Source organism: Phyllobates terribilis, unplaced genomic scaffold, assembly GCF_046119375.1.
Source record: "Phyllobates terribilis strain yellow unplaced genomic scaffold, ASM4611937v1 Scaffold_9__5_contigs__length_417890890, whole genome shotgun sequence".
NCBI lineage: Eukaryota > Metazoa > Chordata > Amphibia > Anura > Dendrobatidae > Phyllobates > Phyllobates terribilis.
In genome coordinates this window covers 53,871,578-53,889,396 of record NW_027362769.1, presented here as the reverse complement: position 1 = coordinate 53,889,396, position 17,819 = coordinate 53,871,578, and the positions used below count along the sequence as shown (strand labels likewise).

Genomic DNA, 17,819 nt, shown 5'->3' with positions numbered 1-17,819 from the left:
ATAGTGAGCACTTGGAACCCCTAGGTGCTTCACAAATTGATTCGTAAAAATGAAAAAGTGAAAAAAAACACACTTTTTCATTTTTACGAATCAATTTGTGAAGCACCTGGGGGTTCCAAGTGCTCACTATGCATCTAGATAGGTGCCTTGGGGGGTCTAGTTTCCAAAATGGGGTCACTTGTGGGGGAGCTCCAATGTTTAGGCACATCAGGGGCTCTCCAAACGCAACATGGCGTCCGCTAATTATTCAAGCAAATTTTACAATCAAAAAGTCAAATGGTGCTCCTTCCCTGCCGTGCGCCCAAACAGTGTTTTTTCCCCACATATGGGGTATCTGTGTGCCCAGGAAAAATTGCACAACAAATTTTGGGGTCCATTTTTTCTTGTTAACCCTGTGAAAATAAAAAAAATTGGGTCTAAAGTAACATTTTTGTGAAAAAAGTTAAATGTTTATTTTTTTCTTCCACATTCCAAAAATTCCAGTGAAGCACCTGAAGGGTTAATAAAGTTCTTGAATGTGGTTTTGAGCACCTTGAGGGGTGTAGTTTTTAGAATGGTGTCACTTTTGGGTATTTTCTGTCATAAAGACCTCTCAAAGTGACTTCAAATGTGATGTGGTCCCTAAAAAAATGGTTTTGTAAATTTTGTTGGAAAAATGAGAAATCGCTGGTCAACTTTTAACCCTTTTAGCGCCCTAACAAAAAAAATGTTGGTTCCAAAATTGTGCTGATGTAAAGTAGACATGTGGGAAATGTTATTTATTAACTATTTTGTGTGACATATCTCTCTGATTTAAGGGCATAAAAATTCAAAGTTTGAAAATTGCAAAATTTTCAAAATTTTCGCCAAATTTCCGTTTTTTTCACAAATAAACGCAAGTGATATCTCAGAATCAGGGGGATCCGTTGAAGCGTTCCAGAGTAATAACCTCATAAAGTGACAGTGGTCAGAATTGTAAAAATTGGCCTGGTCATTAACGTGCAAACCACCCTCGGGGGTTAAGGGGTTAAGGACTATCAGCTGGTCACAATAATGTTCTACAAAGTTTTCTGCACTTTTAGAAACTGTAAAAAGTCCATCTGTCACCAGATATCCATTGTTTATAAGTTATGCTATATACCATAGCCTCTTGGAAATGATTTAGTATTTTTTCTTGGAGAGCCATTACTGGAGGACATTTTTTGCAGATATTTAGGTAACAGTTTGAACTCTTTTCTGGTCACATTTTGTGATACACATACTTTGTAATCACCAAGGTTGGACTCACCAATCTGAGTATCTTTCAGCTTACCTCCTTCAATCATAAGCTCAGGACACAATTCTTGGGTCGCAGGTCAGCACATTTTGAAAATCCTATTTTGGCAGAAGTTGAACTAAATAAAAAAAATCATAGGTCTCTTTGAAATTGGCAAGAAGCAGCCTCTTATGGAGATGCGTTTTCTTACCGTTCACTTTCTTAGACACACCGTCTTTCTCGGCAGGTATAATTTGGCTCACGTCATCACTGTTGTAAAAACCTTTCACTGTATCCACTATAGATTTATCTAATGATTTGCCTGGTTTAGGATCAGGGCAAGACATGGAACTTTTTTAAATTTTATTTGGAAAACACAGATCCTACACTTTTAGACCTCAGGCTGAGCAGATCTGAATGTGAGATTTTCAAATTGACACTGTTTTTATAGTTATTTTTGGAAGTATGATCCTTTTGAGATCCAATCTTGATTTTTGGTACAGATGTGGCTAGGAGCATGGGAGGCACATGTGAATTTTTTGAACATTTTATATCATATAGTTTTTTTGGAAATGCTATTTTTTATGTTTGAGTCTGCATGGGTAAAATATTAACAAAGATATTCTTGTGACATATCGGGTGAAAGCCCATATATTTCTGAGTGGAATGGTGTTTTTTCCGTTTCTCTAGCTTGGTCCTGGCCAGAGTTATGAGGAGACACGTAAAGGAAAGGCATGCAACACAGAAATTCACATTATTTCAAAACTTTGAAAATTAATAAAAAAAAACCTGAAGTATATCAAAATTTTTTGCCTTCAGATTTTGCATTCTCTAACATCTAACACAACATTACCAGAGAACAAAATCTCAAAAGAATTAAAAATAGAAAGGAAGATTTCATTGGTTCACATGAAATGGATTGACCCATAATCTAAATTCCCTATAAGTATGTCTTTGGAGGAAGCCCATGCAAGCATGCGGAAAACATACAAACTCCTTGCTGATGTTGTCGTTGGTTGGATTTGTACCCAGGATCCCAGTGCTTAAAAGCAAAAATGATGACCACTGCACCACTGTGCTGCCTGTGCTCGGAGCGTGAGTGAGCACACAGTTGTGTTCAAGCTTATCGGTTGGTTCTATCATTTATCATATCTGACAAAGATTTCTAAAATGTGACTTATTTCTCTGTGTGCTGTTGGAAAATCCCTGAAAGTCCTGTGAAGAAGTACCTTAATTTCTAGTGACGATCAATTTGCAGCAAGTGTATTTCTGCCTATTGGTAGTGGGTGGTCTATAACCCTCACCCTATTTCACGTACTTATTTTTACAAGTGGACTTTCCAGAATATAGATAATGTGGGTGACAATGTTCCAAACATGATCCATTTTTCCGTCTCTTCGCTCGCCAAGGTTTAAGATAAATCATTGTGAAGCTTTTAAGGTTGTCGGCAGATATTGATAAATTCAGATTTGATCAAAGGACTTTCCACTAGACGGTGTTGCCGACATCCTTCATAAAGGAAGGTTTCTTGATGCACCTGATACACGATACAACAGGATCCGTATTCTCCTACTGGAAAATTTACAACAGTTTTAGAGTTTTGAAGAAATGTCTTGTTGCTGCCTCCAATGCTTATGTAATATTGCAGGTGAGGAGGGTTTTGTTTCATTGCTAACTTTGATATTCGGATTTATAATCTTATCTAAATGTTTATTTTTCATATCTATATTTGTTACATCTGTTATGTATATACAAATTTAAGATGGCCATTTATGTAATGATTTTTCATAACTAGTAACAAGAACTCCAAGAATATGTCCACATTAACATTTTTGCCATTGAAAATTTGGTCTTTCTAAACTTTTATTGTACATGCTTCAAAATGCTTGTATTGCTGGTCGTTGGGACTCGTCAGAGCCTGCCGGGCAGACCCCACTCAGTCTCCATACAAATAAAAAGATTATTCCCTAGAAGTAATACTTCTTTTTTTTTCAACTCAGTTTATTGGGGTGGCTCAGTGGTTAGCACTGCAGACTTGCAGCGCTGGGGTCCTGGGTTCAAATCCGACCAAGGACAACATCTGCAAGGAGTTTGTATGTTCTCCGTGTGTTTGTGTGGGTTTCCTCCAGGGTCTCCAGTTTCCTCCCACACTTATGGAATGTAGATTGTGAAGCCCCTATGGGGACAGTGCCCATAATGTCTGTAAAGCGCTGTGGAATTAATGGCGCTATATAAGTGAGTAAAATAAATAAATAAATAAATTGAAGATTATACTGGTTACAACATAGAACAAAAGAACAAACAGTATGTCTCATTGGTCATTAATGCTGTCTGGCAACGTTAACCTTGCCCTTAACATACCATGGGTCTAATATCTTAACCAAAACCATAAGACATCCATGTAAGGCAGAAGTAATCCTTTAATGACTGCTTGAACATATAATATACAGATGCTTCTGACAAAATTAGAATATCATCAAAAAGTTAATTTATTTCAGTTCTTCAATACAAAAAGTAAAACTCATATATTATATAGAGTCATTACAAACAGAGTGATCTATTTCAAGTGTTTATTTCTGTTAATGTTGATGATTATGGTGTACAGCCAATGAAAACACAAAAGTCATTATCTCAGTAAATTAAAATAATTAACAAAAAACACCTGCAAAGGCTTCCTACGTGTTTAAAAAGGTCCCTTAGTCTGTTTCAGTAGGCTCCACAATCATGGGGAAGACTGCTGACTTGACAGATGTCCAGAAGGCGGTCATTGACACACTCCACATGGAGGGTAAGCCACAAAAGGCCATTGCTAAAGAAGCTGTCTGTTCACAGAGTGCTGTATCCAATTAATGGAAAGTTGAGTGGAAGGAAAAGTTGTGGTAGAAAAAGGTGCACAAGCAACCGGGATAACCGCAGCCTTGAAAGGATGGTTAAGAAAAGGCCATTCAAAAATTTGGGGGAGATTCACAAGGAGTAGACTGCAGCTGGAGTCATTGCTTCAAGAGCCACCACACACAGACGTATCCAGGACATGGGCTACAAGTGTCGCATTCCTTGTGTCAAGCCTCTCATGACCAATAGACAATGCCAGAAGCGTCTTACCTGGGCCAAGGAGAAATAGACCAGGACTGTTGCTCAGTGGTCCAAGGTGTTGTTTTCAGATGAAAGTAAATTTTGCATTTCATTTGGAAATCAAGGTCCCAGAGTCTGGAGGAAGAGTGGAGAGGCCACAATCCAAGCTGCTTGAGGTCTAGTGTGAAGTTTCCACAATCAGTGATGGTTTGGGGAGCCATGTCATCTACTGGTGTAGGTCCACAGCGCAGCAGTCTACCAGACCCAACAATGCAGATGAGCTGAAGGCTGCTATCAAAGGAACCTGGGCTTCCATAACACCTCAGCAGTGCCACAGGCTGATCGCCTCCATGCCACGCCGCATTGATGCAGTAATTGATGCAAAAGGAGCCCCGACCAAGTATTGAGGGCATTTACTGAACATAAGTATCAGACTACAGGGGGCTGAATACAAATAAACGTCATAATTTTTAGATTTGTATTTTTAAAATAATTAGAAAACAGTGTCTTCTTTCCTTTGCACTTAACAAATACTTGCTACTTTGTGGTGGTATATGACATAAAATCCCCATAAAATACATTTAAGTTTGTGGGTGTGACGTGAAAAAATGTGAAAAGTTCACAGGCAATGAAAGCTTTTTTAAGGCACTGCACATCTATGTACAGCACAGGAGATTAAAGATGTTTCTCAAACCTATCTGAAGACCTCAGTCATAACATCCAAATTAGCAATTACTAGAAAAGCAGCTTACATGAAGAGGAAAAATTGCTCCTCCCATACACAGTCATCAGAATCTCAATGTAAATATACCGTACTTGATAAGAAACAATATTGGAATGATTCCAGTTGTCACTTTTTTTCTAAGTAGATGGTAAGAGAGTTGGAACAGTTCAGCACACTCAGGATTCTATTTAAAATATGAGTCGTTAAAAATGTGATATACTTTTTAATTTTGCTTCCGCAAGAAATAATATTCCATAATAAAATCTAGTTATTTCTGGTTCATGGTAAACAATTTACTATTATTTGAAATCTGTCTCCTAAACGCTGCTGCCTGTCACTGGCCTCAGCTGTGCTGTTTACATGCACTGCATGTGATTGCTGAAGCCAGTGATTGGCTTGAGTTTTTAGGTAACCACAGGAGCTGCAACAATGGGGATTTAATGGTTAAGTCATTGATTGTTCATTATTTTGCAACTTTAACTGACGGTTCTGTTCATTAATGGCTGCCGATTTTGTTATCTGCGTGACAGTGTGGCAAATCAGGGATGTTCGTGGGCGAACATACCCAAATTTGAAATGACAAACAAACTCGCTAGAAAAAAAAACGACTAGCTGTTCATATGTTCATTTTTTTTGATGGCCTTTTAATCTCTACATGTTTCTAAAGACGTGAAGCAGTTAAAAAAGGGACCTGAATATTCCTTAAGCGTCTTCCACTCGGAAACCACTCACTCAACGATACATATATAGAAGACCCGAAAAAAAGGCCAGCTAAAATTGAACAAAAGGATGCAAAAGAAAACACTTCAGGAAAACCACCATTGGAATCTAAAAGACATTGTGTGCTCATATTCTTATTCTAGTTTTAGACTGTCCGAAATTTGGGGAACAAGCGCTCCTAGGAATTTTTGTTTCAGACCATCTAAGCAGGCCAGCAATTATTCGACGAACGAGTAAAATTTTCATTCATCAGGTGCAATGATTCTTAAGCAGACTTAAAAATAATCATTTATCTCTGAAAATAATGTGCTGCCGAGATACGCTGTTGGCCGGTGTAGACAGGCTAATAAACAACCGCTAATTAGCTTGTAGCTAGCTGATCAGCGGTTGTTTAACGACCACAGTCAGCTTGTGTAAACTCAGACGTCCAATTTTCACCTACAAGTGTTTTTCACGGATAGCACTCGTACCTGTGACAGTCTTTGGAGCCATGATTTTTTGCGGACCGAGAGGTCCGTGGAAAATCACATAGACATGTCTAATTTTGATCTGAGCGTCGGATCAAAATTGGCAATGCAAGACAACTGATCCGTGAAAAAATTAGACTGTATTTGGATGACATCCAAGTCCGAAATTTACGGACTGTCAGAAAGGAGGAGGTGGAGAATTTTTTTATTTTATTTCTCCACTTACGAGAAATATGGATGACACTCGGACCACAATGATCAAAATCTGATCTGAATAATCTGTCTGTTTTTCTCATACGTGGAAAAATCGAACTTGTGAATGAGCCCTTTGTGAAATGATTGTTTGGCCAGTGTTTTATTAACTGTTCATAAATAGTGTTTTAAGGTAAAGTTTACAATATGTCACTCCTCTTAAGGAAGCGTTTAAGATGTTAACTAGTGTTGAGCATTCCGATACTGAAATATCGGGTATCGACCGATATTCGCGGTATCGGAGTTCCGATACTGAGTTCCGATACTTTTAGAATATCGAATACCGGAATCGGAAGTTCCCATAATGCCTGCGCTCTGCAGTGTCTCTGAAGGATGACAAGCTGGATGGTAGCGCTCAGCTTACTGTACTTGTTATTTAGTGTTGAAGGATTTATTAAAAAAAATAATAGTGTTTTCATGCACCGTCTCTTTAAAAAAGCCGGCCGGCAATTCAGCAGTGGTACCCAACAATTTAGAATAGAAAGAATAGAGCATCACACATAGATTAGATACATAGAAACATGTCAGTCACATATATAAGAAGTACAGTGATAATGTTGGTTACTGTACTTGTCATTTAGTGTTAAAATAAAGGATTTATTAAAAAAAAATTGGCGTGGGGTTCCCCGTAATTTTAGTCTCTAGCAGAGGTTAAGCAGATGGCTGGGGCAGATGTTTGAAGCCTGGGAAGGGGGTAATACCCACGGAGCTTCCCAGGCTACAAATATCAGCCCCCAGCTGAATACCTAGCCTTTACTAGCTATTAAAATGGGGGACCCCAAAAAAAATGACGTGTGGTCCCCCCTATTTTAATAGCTAGCAAAGGCTAGGCAGACAGCTGGGGGCTGATATTAATAGCCCAGGAAGGGTACCATGAATATTGGCCCCCTCCCAGGCTAGAAACACCAGCCGTCAACCGCCCCAGAAATGGTGCATCCATAGGATGCGCCAATTCTGGCACTTAGCCTCGCTCTTCCCACTGCCCTGTAGCGGTGGCAGTGGGGTAATAGGGCTGGGGTTGATATCAGCTTATAATGCCAGCTGACATCAAGCCCAGGTTAGTAATGGAGAGGCGTCTATAAGACACCCCCATTACTAACCCCATAGTCAAAGTTAAAAAAACACACAAACACCTGGAATAAAGTCCTTTAATTGAAATAAAGACCCAATTCTTTATTGTTCTAAATTAAACCATACTTACCATCACGCCCATTCCAGCTGAAGCCAACGATCTCCTGCAATAAAAGTAAAATAATAAAGCAACATCATCCTTACCTTTCCATGGTTCCCACGACGGCTTCAGCTCTGCTACATTGACATGACAGGCTGGATTGCAACAGGACGCTGCCATCCAGCTTGCCATGCCGCACACACTGAGAAGCGCAGGCATGCTTGCGCTCCTCAGTGTCTCGCTGTGACGGCATAAAGATGAGCCGAGGTCATGTCCAATGAACTCAGCTCACCTCATGCACGTCACTGACAGCGTGGGAAAATTCTCCTGCGCTCAGCGCTAGAGCAGGAGAATTTTCCCACGCTGTCAGTGACGTGCATGAGGTGAGCTGAGTTCATCGGACATGAACTCGACTCATCTGGATGCCGTCACAGCCAGACACTGAGGAGCGCAAGCATGCATGCGCTTCTCAGTCTCTGCGGCATGGCAAGCTGGATGGCAGCTTTCGGCTGCGATCCAGCCTGTTATGTCAATGTAGCCGAGCTGGAGCCGTCGTGGGAACCATGGAAAGGTAAGGATGAAGTTGCTTTATTATTTTACTTTTATTGCAGGAGATCTTTGGCTTCAGCTGGAATGGGCGTGATGGTAAGTATGGTTTAATTTAGAACAATAAAGAATTGTGTCTTTATTTCAATTAAAGGACTTTATTCTGGGTGTTTGTATTTTTTTTTAACTTTGACTATGGGGTTAGTAATGGGGGTGTCTTATAGACGCCTCTCCATTACTAACCTGGGCTTGATGTCAGCTGGCATTATAAGCTGACATCAGCCCCAACTCTATTACCCCACTGCCACCGCTACAGGGCAGTGGGAAGAGCGAGGCTAAGTGCCAGAATTGGCGCATCCTATGGATGCGCCATTTCTGGGGCGGCTGACGGATGGTGTTTCTAGCCTGGGAGGGGGCCAATATTCATGGCACCCTTCCTGGGCTATTAATATCAGCCCCCAGCTGTCTGCCTAGCCTTTGCTAGCTATTAAAATAGGGGGGACCCCACGTCATTTTTTGGGGGGGTCCCCCATTTTAATAGCTAGTAAAGGCTAGGTATTCAGCTGGGGGCTGATATTAGTAGCCTGGGAAGCTCCGTGGGTATTACCCCCTTCCCAGGCTTCAAACATCTGCCCCAGCTGTCTGCTTAACATCCGCTAGAGACTAAAATTACGGGGAACCCCACGCCAATTATTTTTTTAATAAATCCTTTATTTTAACACTAAATGACAAGTACAGTAATCAACACTATCACTGTACTTCTTATATATGTGACTGACATGTTTCTATCTATCTAATCTATGTGTGATTCTCTATTCTTTCTATTCTAAATTGTTGGGTACCGCTGCTGAATTGCCGGCCGGCTTTTTTAAAGAGACGGTGCATGAAAACACTTATTTTTTTAAATAAATCCTTTAACACTAAATGACAAGTACGGTAACCAACACTGTCACTGTACTTATTATATATGTGACTGACATGTTTCTATCTATCTAATCTATGTGTGATGCTATATTCTTTCTGTTCTAAATTGTCAGGTACCGGTGTATGCCGCTGCTGAATTGCCGGCTTTTCATGTAATACATTCTACATTATTGTTAGTTGTTTTCCTTCATGTAGAATTAACCTACAAGGAAAGAAAGGGTTTATTTTTATTCCGATATTAGTGTCCCATTGACTTGCATTGGTTTCCGATATCGGAATCGGCGATATCCGATATTTTTTGGGTGTCGGTCCGATCCAATCCGATCCGATATTTCCCTATATTGGAAGGTATCGCTCAACACTAATGTTAACACATCACTAGTATTCATATGTATTTTTAGTATCCGCTCCACTGATACATAATGCTGATAACTGGATAATAAAATTGTCTGCATTTCGATTGAGTTGGGGTGAATTCTCACAGTGCTGATTTTGTTGCAGAAATTTTAGAGACTGAAAATCCTTTTTTACTCTTCTGAATGGCATTATTACAGAACTTTGCACCACAAAATCCACAGCAAGGGACTCTGTCAGTACATAATGATTGTTCAAGCCAAGTACAGGCGCTCGGTGCATCATGGCGGGGCAAATTCAAATATACCTTCCCATCTGCTTTTTTTCCTTCAATTTTCACCCCACCCCTCTTCTTTGATTGACAGCTCTGGCTTCATAGAGCCAGAGAAGGGGGGAGATAGATGGAAAACAAGCAGGTGGAAGGTGTATATAAATGATTTTCCCCAGCATGAATCACCGAGCGCCTGTACTTGGTTTGAACAGTCATTCTGTGCTGACAGTCCCTTTGAAGAGTATTTCCTATATTATTTTATTATAGAAATGGGACCATGGGGGTATTAAAACAAAAAAGATCAGACACCTACTAAAATCACACATTTCTGCCACACCTCCCTGTGTCTCCCAATGTCCTCTTCTGCTAAGGTACCACTGATTGCCTGCAGCCTTCACATTCCATCTGAGCTGGAAGATTTTCTTCTGGCTTGGATGAAATGTTAAGGCTTTAGCTGATCAGTGGCTGCTGATTGGCTGCAATAGTCATTCATGTTCCCAGTTGGAAGCAAAAACTAGTAGACAATTGGGGAACATAACTGTGTAGCAGAATGCTGATGGTCTGCTGGCAAATGTTTTTTTTTTTTTAATATACTTACCTTAACTAATTTTAATATATTAAAAAAAAAGTTGTAGACAACCTCTTTAAGACATTGACTATTTGTCTTGATACTCTGTATAAATTCAGTCTCTAACATTTTTCCATCTCTACATTCAGTCTCTAATATTATTCATCAGCATTTGTAATCTGGAATAGGTATGGATTTTTCAATTGCACTGTAGTTTTCTTTAGGTTCTGTCCTGAGTTTTGGCTTGCTTGCAAATATTGATGCAAAATATTTACCCTATACTGACATATGAATAAAACTTTTAGTGGTTATTATTAGATTCTAATTTTCCTACATGAGTGGAAATTCTGCAAACAAATTTAATTGTCACATTGCGATACTCATCTGCATGATGAAATGCTTTCTTTCTTTCACTTTTACTTTGAACAATAGACTTCACAAACCCTACATCTTCATAAACGCTTTCTGTAACACCGTAAGTATTAAACTTTAGACCGTATACATGTATAATTTTTTTTACTGTAGTCACAGAAGGAAATAATCAGCTTTGTTATTTTTGTTCTTGACATATTCTGGGATAGACTGGTGTAACTGCTGTTGCGAATAATTTACAGGAATGTGGTGTAGGATTTTTTTAGTATGAGCTACTGAATATGGAAACTGGTAGATAAATTGACTCTTTCATTTGCTATTGCTTATGCTGTGTAATCCATTCGATAAGCGACTATTTAGGGCTTAAAGGGAACCCGTCAGCAGGTCTTTGCTAACTCATTTGAGAGCTGCATAATGTAGGAAGAGAGACCCTGATTCCAGTGATGTATCGCTTAGTTTACTGGGTGCAGCAGTTATAACAGAGTTTTTAGATGTAGCATAAAGCGTAGCTCAGAAAGCAAACCTTGCCAGCACCACAGTTTTCTGTGTACATTGTCTATTGACAGTGAGCTGCTTATCAGAGGAGAGGGCTTTTTCGGACCAGGTCTCATGTGCACTGTAGTCCAGGCAGTGATAATCTCCTTGTGATAAAACATTCATTGTATTGAAATAACAGCACACAGCATAATTAATAAGTGACACATTCCTGAAATCTGTGTCTCCATCCCTACCTCATGTTGTCCTCAGATTACATAACAAAAATCTGCTAACAGATTCCCTTTTAAAGGTGTTGTCACATAAAGTACATTTTAATCCTATAGATCTTTATAAAATAATAAGTTTCACAATTGGATGTGCTTAAATAAAATGTTCCTGTGCTGAGATAATCTTATAAATGTGCCCCTGCTGTGTACTGTGTAATGGCTGTGTCTGACCGTACAGGAACATGGTCTGATCATACCACAGCTCCTGGGCAGGGGAGGAAGCAAAAGAGTATACAGACAGTACAGCAGGGGATCACAGATGATTCTTCTGTGAGGTAAATTGTTTAAAAACAGGCATGGAAATGTTTTACTTCACAGAAGAATCAGCTGTGATCCCTTTCTGTCCTGTCTGTATACTCTCTTTTGCTTCTTCCTCTGCCCAGGAGATGTGGTGGGGGGGGGGGAATTATAAGATTATCTCAGCTCAGGAACATTTTTTTATAAACACATCCAATTGTGAAACTTATTATTAATCCAAGATCTATTAAAACGTATTTTGTTCATGGGACAATCCTTTTAAAGACATGGTGCTTTTGATTTTTTTTCCAGTTTAATTTTGCATTCCCAAAACCATGAGTTTTTATTTTTCTGTCAAAGGCTTGTCTTTTTGATATTATTAAAGTCAATATTTTTTCATAAGAGTTATTATTGTTTTTTCCACTGTAGGTGACCAGAAATGAAGTATTTTGTCAAACAAATTGTTTACTGAACTGTGCTGCAACAGCAGAAAGGAATATTGTAATGAGCAGTCATAGTATAACAAGCAGGACACTTATACAGATTGTAGAAGAATTCGAATCTGAGGAAGAGGAAGTGATCAAGTTTGCTTGTCGAGACCTCACATCTAACACTAATACACGGGAACTGTTAAGCGAACTGAATGATAGAAGCTCACATCCAATAATACTGGAACTGTTGTATTTACTGAAAAGGTTCGACCTGATCAAAAAATATTACAACATGACCAAAGTCGAAGTGGATAGGCTGCTATTAAGACAATCCAGGATCATTTCAGATTACAGGTAAAGCTTCTGCATTGTCTACTACTGGTTTATATAGAATAATCATTTGTGTGTTTTAATATGCGGAGAGTTAGATGAACTCTAAAGTATGTTGTTAAATATAACCGCTCTGCAAACCTGTTTCTGGATACCTCGTATCCACTGGCAGTGCACAGATTATCCCACAAGTTTTTATCCTCACTTCATGGTTTTCCATGGTTCTGTTAGGTGTTTTTTCAGCGTTGTTTTTTATACAAATTTTCAGCTGCGTTTTAAAGTACCTGCAAAGTCTATAAGATTTCAGAAATCTCATGCACACACATTGGTTTATGTGTCATCAGTATTTTTTTCTTTCCATGGTTTCTTGCACAATAGAGCATGTCACTTCTTTCAGCGTTTTTCTCTAGTCTAGACTCTAGTCTCCGCAAGAGAAATTCTATCAGTGCAATGTATAGGATGCGGTGAATCCACATGGTTCAATGAACAGATGCGGATTCACCTGCGTGTAGCGCATTGGACGCAGCATAGAGTATGCTGAAAACGCTGCCTGTAAGGATGGTCTGCACATACCCTTAACGTAAACGTACATAAATAAATCCTAATAAAAGTATGGTATTTTTAAATTCTACCTAACCAAATCATTCTGTTTTTGCAGGTATATAATGATAGAACTCAATGAGCAGGTTGAAGAACATGAGTTGGACTCACTAATGTTTTTGCTAAAAAATGATTTAAGAAATGGAGGAAAACTGAAAAACAAGGTATAAATTTTCCCTTCTGCCTTGAAGAGCGTATACCATGGATATAAAAAGTATATCCAGTCCTGTTAAAATGACAGGTTTTTGTAATGCCGAAATTCAATTGAATTGTAAAGATTATGGGTGATCTTAAAGGTGGAAAAAATTCTGAAATAACTCTTCTTGGTATGATTAGTTTACATGACAAATACTTGGCATTTTAACGGGTGTGTAGACTTTTTTTTTATATCCACTGAATATACAGATGAAATCATAAGTTTAAATACACCTTAGCAACATTCATTAAAACTCAGTTTTTTACCGTTCCTGACATTTAATCCTGGTACGCATTTACTCTCAGATTATTTAGGATCACTTACTCTAGTTCAATAATGTGAAATGTAAGAATCATACTAGAGATGATGACCATTATTTCACTTGTATTTCTTTCATCGCATTTCCAGTGGTTAAGGTTACATACACTTGGTTAGTATTTGGAAGCAGTGCCTTTAAATTGTCTAAATTGGGACAGACATTTCAAATAGCCTTCCAGAAACGTCTCACAATAAATTGGTGGAATTTTGGCCCAGTCCTACAACTGCAATAGTTGTTTGCATTCCTTTTTGCTTACACATACTTTCTTATTTCTGTCCATAAATTTGTTATGGGTTTGTGGTTTGGGCTTTGTAATTGACACTACTTTACCTTTTAGCTAATTTTTTTCTTAAACAATTTTACCCACAAATTTGGAAGTATGAACGGTAAACGCCAAAATTAAAACATCCAAATGGCAAAATTGCTGGTTTTTAGTCACCTTGCCTACTAAAAAAAGCTTAATAAAAAGTAACTTTAAAAATAAAAAAGAGATGAGAATCTTGTATGGTAAAAATACACTGTGTTCCAAATTATTATGCAAATAATATTTTCTCAGATTTTCCCAAATTACCTATATGAATTGCAGTCATTGTAATTTTCCAGTCAAATAACTATTAGAGTACAATTGAAAGGTTTTTGTACAAACTGCCTATGATAATAGTATATTTTTAAAAAAATAAAACACTCAAACTGCACTCAAAATGCATGTTCCAAATTATTATGCACAGCAGAGTTTTCAACCTTTTCATTTTAATAAAGAACAAAAAAATGGTCATTTTTGAAATTATAAGCATTAGAAGGTTATTACAAACTGAAATCAAACAATTTTCTACTCAAAACTTTATTCTAGGTGATGTAACATTTGCACATAGGACCCCTTGTTCGAAAGGAGCTTCTGAACTCTCTCGTCCATTGAATTTGTCAGGTTTTGGATGGTTTCTGCTTCAATTGTTTTGCATGAGGACAGAATACCCTCCCAGAGCTGTTGCCCCGTCTCATGCTGCACATAACACATCTGCATCTCTGGCTGCTGTGGGCATAAAAGGGGACAAACTTATGGTGTGGCCCCCATGCTCCCCTGACCTCAACCCCATTGAGAACCTCTGGAGCATCATCAAAAGGAGTGTCTATGATGGCGGGAGGCAGTTCACATCTAAGCAACAGCTCTGGGAGGGTATTCTGTCCTCATGCAAAACAATTAAAGCAGAAACCATCCAAAACCTGACAAATTCAATGGACAAGAGAGTTCAGAAGCTCCTTTCGAACAAGGGGTCCTATGTGCAAATGTTACATCACCTAGAATAAAGTTTTGTGTTGAAAACTGTTTGATTTCAGTTTGTAATAACCTGCTAATGCTTATAATTTAAAAAATGACCATTTTTTTTGTTATTTATTAAAATGAAAAGGTTGAAAACTCTGCTGTGCATAATAATTTGGAACATGCATTTTGGGTGCAGTTTGAGTGTTTTATTTTTTTAAAAATATACTGTTATCATAGGCAGTTTGTACAAAAACCTTTCAATTGTACTCTAATAGTTATTTGACTGGAAAATTACAATGACTGCAATTCATATAGGTAATTTGGGAAAATCTGAGAAAATATTATTTGCATAATAATTTGGAACACAGTGTAAAACCAAAGAAATATTAATATATTGTAAGGCGGCGGTGTTCACACCGTGCAGTAACTGAGACAATGGCCCAAGCAAGTCCAACATAAACAGCTTTTATTCAGCAACTTACGGGTAAACAGTCGTCCGGTTCGCAGCCGGGTTAACATAAGTCCATAATAAAAAACGGTCGCCATGGGCAACGGCTGCGCCGGGCCACTCAGAGCCTGACGGGTGCCGAGCCTTCCTAGGCGTGGGTTCAGCTACACACAGGCCCGCCAATCTTTCCTGCTATACTCCTAGCAGGTCCCAACACTGAACAACACTAACCCTTAATGCAGGGTTTTTAAAGGACCTGTAGCAAGAGCCACTGTAAAACCCGGGTTGGAGGGAGGAGGCTGCCCCACTGCCTTCCTGTAGCCTCCCCCAAGAAATGAAGGCCCTGCTTGGTTTTACTAGTCTGCCTTAGCCGGATAGCCTGACCAGGTCAATGCTCACCTTCATTCCTACATTGCAGCCGCAGGTGTGTCTGTGACTGCAATGCACTCCAATGGATTTAATAGGTCTCTGTACACATTCTGGGGGATATATACCGTCCCTCGTATACGATCCCTGTCACTGCCTCACAATATACAATCATATTTGAAGAAAAAGTCATTCATGACTTCTCAATGACACTTGTTTGGTAATAATAATTGGGCATAGGTTAACATCAATCTGATATTGAACAATGTCTACTGTTATTTCTTTCGATATATTTTTGTACTGAGCCTGAAGTGCTTCTTATATTACACCTATAAACCTGTACTTAAAGGCGTTGTCCACTACTAGGACAACCCCTTCTTGATCTAAATGTTTGGCCCCGATAAAATAAAAAAGCCTATACTCACCTCCCGTGCCAGCGCCGTTCCAACGGTGTCTGCAATCACCCTCCCCGGGACTCTTGTACAGTTGTTGTGACACGTTACGCCGGCGCTCAGTCAGCGCTGGCGTCACTGTCTCAGCCTTCGGACAAATTGCACACGAAGAGGAAATCTTGGCTGCGGCTGCTCTCTGACATCCTCTTCATGTTCAATTAGACAGAAGGCAGGGACAGTGATGCCTGCGCTGATTAGACGCCAGGGTCACGTGTCACAACAAAAACACAGAAGTCCCGGGGATAGGAAGTGCCGACACCTGGAGAACAGTGCCAGCATGTGAGGTGAGTATAGGCTTTTTTATTTTATCAGGGCGAAGCGTGGAGTATGAGAAGGAGTTGTGCAAGTAGTGCACAACTCCGTTAACATCGACTACAATTCTGTCAGCTGTTATGAATATGAAGTCTTTTGTCATGCACATAAAGTTGAGTACCAAGATTCTAAGTCCTCACTCACGTGAAATGATTAATGAGTGGCGTGAGCTGGGAGCACAGCCTTGCACATCAATTATCTAGCGAAGCAATCAAGCTCCGATTTACATGATCAGAACTGCAATCATGTGTTATCTCCTATCCATGAGGATAGCAACACCGATAGGGTACCAGTTATGCCACTCAAATCAAACATACCCATTTTAACAAAAGACATACAGGATTGGATGAAAAATAAGCGGATGCTCACGGTCTATACATAACCGCGAATGATGGTGTTCCACGCTAGAGCCCCTAAAAACCCTTGATAATGCCTGTGCTAGGGCGAAACATGTAAGGGAGGCTATATTAGCAATTTTAGCTTCGTCCCTGCTTTACCTTATTGTAATTGGTGGTGTCCAATATACAATATAGGAATAATTTCACATCATAGACTAGTAATACTGTCTGCATTGCAGTAATATCCATTGAGTCTGAAATATTGACTGACTTTACATATTAAATAACAAGATGAGTGAGGGAATTATCTTTTACTTTACATAGTGTATTTCATTCATTAGAATCCCATCAAAGTGAAATTCTAAACATTTAATAGAGTAACACTTTTCACCCATATGGCAATTTTTAATAAAACCAAAAAGTTAACCTACAAAACTATTTGTTATTTATTCATGTATTTTTTGTTTTCCTATTTTTCCCATTTTTCAGTATGGTATATGATAAAATGAATGGTGTTATTCAGAACACCAACTTGTCTTATATTCTTTGCTGTGCAGGCAAAAAAAATAGTCATGACTGGAAGGTGAAGGGGAAAAATGTAAAATGTAAAATTGTCCGCAACTCCAGGGGTTATTGACTTCAACCTAAATATTTGTAAGCTTTTAACTTCAGCTGTATGGATATATAATGCACTGTATGTGTAATACATTGTGCCGCCTGCTCTTCATTTTACAGCTGGATTTAGTGAGTTAGCAATGAAATTATTTTGATGATTCCCATTTTTCCTCAGACATTCTTATCTCTCATTGTGGAGCTTGAGAAGAATCAACTAGTAACGCCAAGTAACTTAGATATGTTAGAAAATATGTTCCAAACTATTCACAGAGTCGACTTGAAAAAAAGAATTCTTAAATTCCAACAGAAAGGTAACGGACGGCCGTGATAGATCATGTTTCATTTCTTTTTATTCCTTAGATTACTATAGGCTCAAATGTTTATGTTGTAATATTGTAACTTTAAAGGGAACCTGTCATGACCTAGCTGCCCTCTAGATTCCCCCCATAGCGTTATTAGTGATGCAATGTGCATC

At 38.8% G+C, this 17,819-nt stretch overlaps 1 protein-coding gene across 4 annotated transcripts in view; it reads left to right on the top strand.

Moving 5' to 3' along the window:
* The window catches only part of CFLAR (CASP8 and FADD like apoptosis regulator), a 63,635-nt gene that overhangs the window by 21,796 nt on the left and 24,020 nt on the right, over positions 1-17,819 (top strand). For 2 of the 4 annotated variants that reach the window (XM_073646495.1, XM_073646496.1), the window contains exons 2-4: positions 12,106-12,461; positions 13,096-13,201; positions 17,520-17,655. In XM_073646495.1, the coding sequence (XP_073502596.1) occupies positions 12,106-12,461; positions 13,096-13,201; positions 17,520-17,655 (598 nt within the window). Of the gene's footprint in view, positions 1-2,743; positions 2,883-10,726; positions 10,779-12,105; positions 12,462-13,095; positions 13,202-17,519; positions 17,656-17,819 lie in introns of those variants that run through there. The other 2 variants (XM_073646494.1, XM_073646497.1) reach the window with 2 other exon arrangements.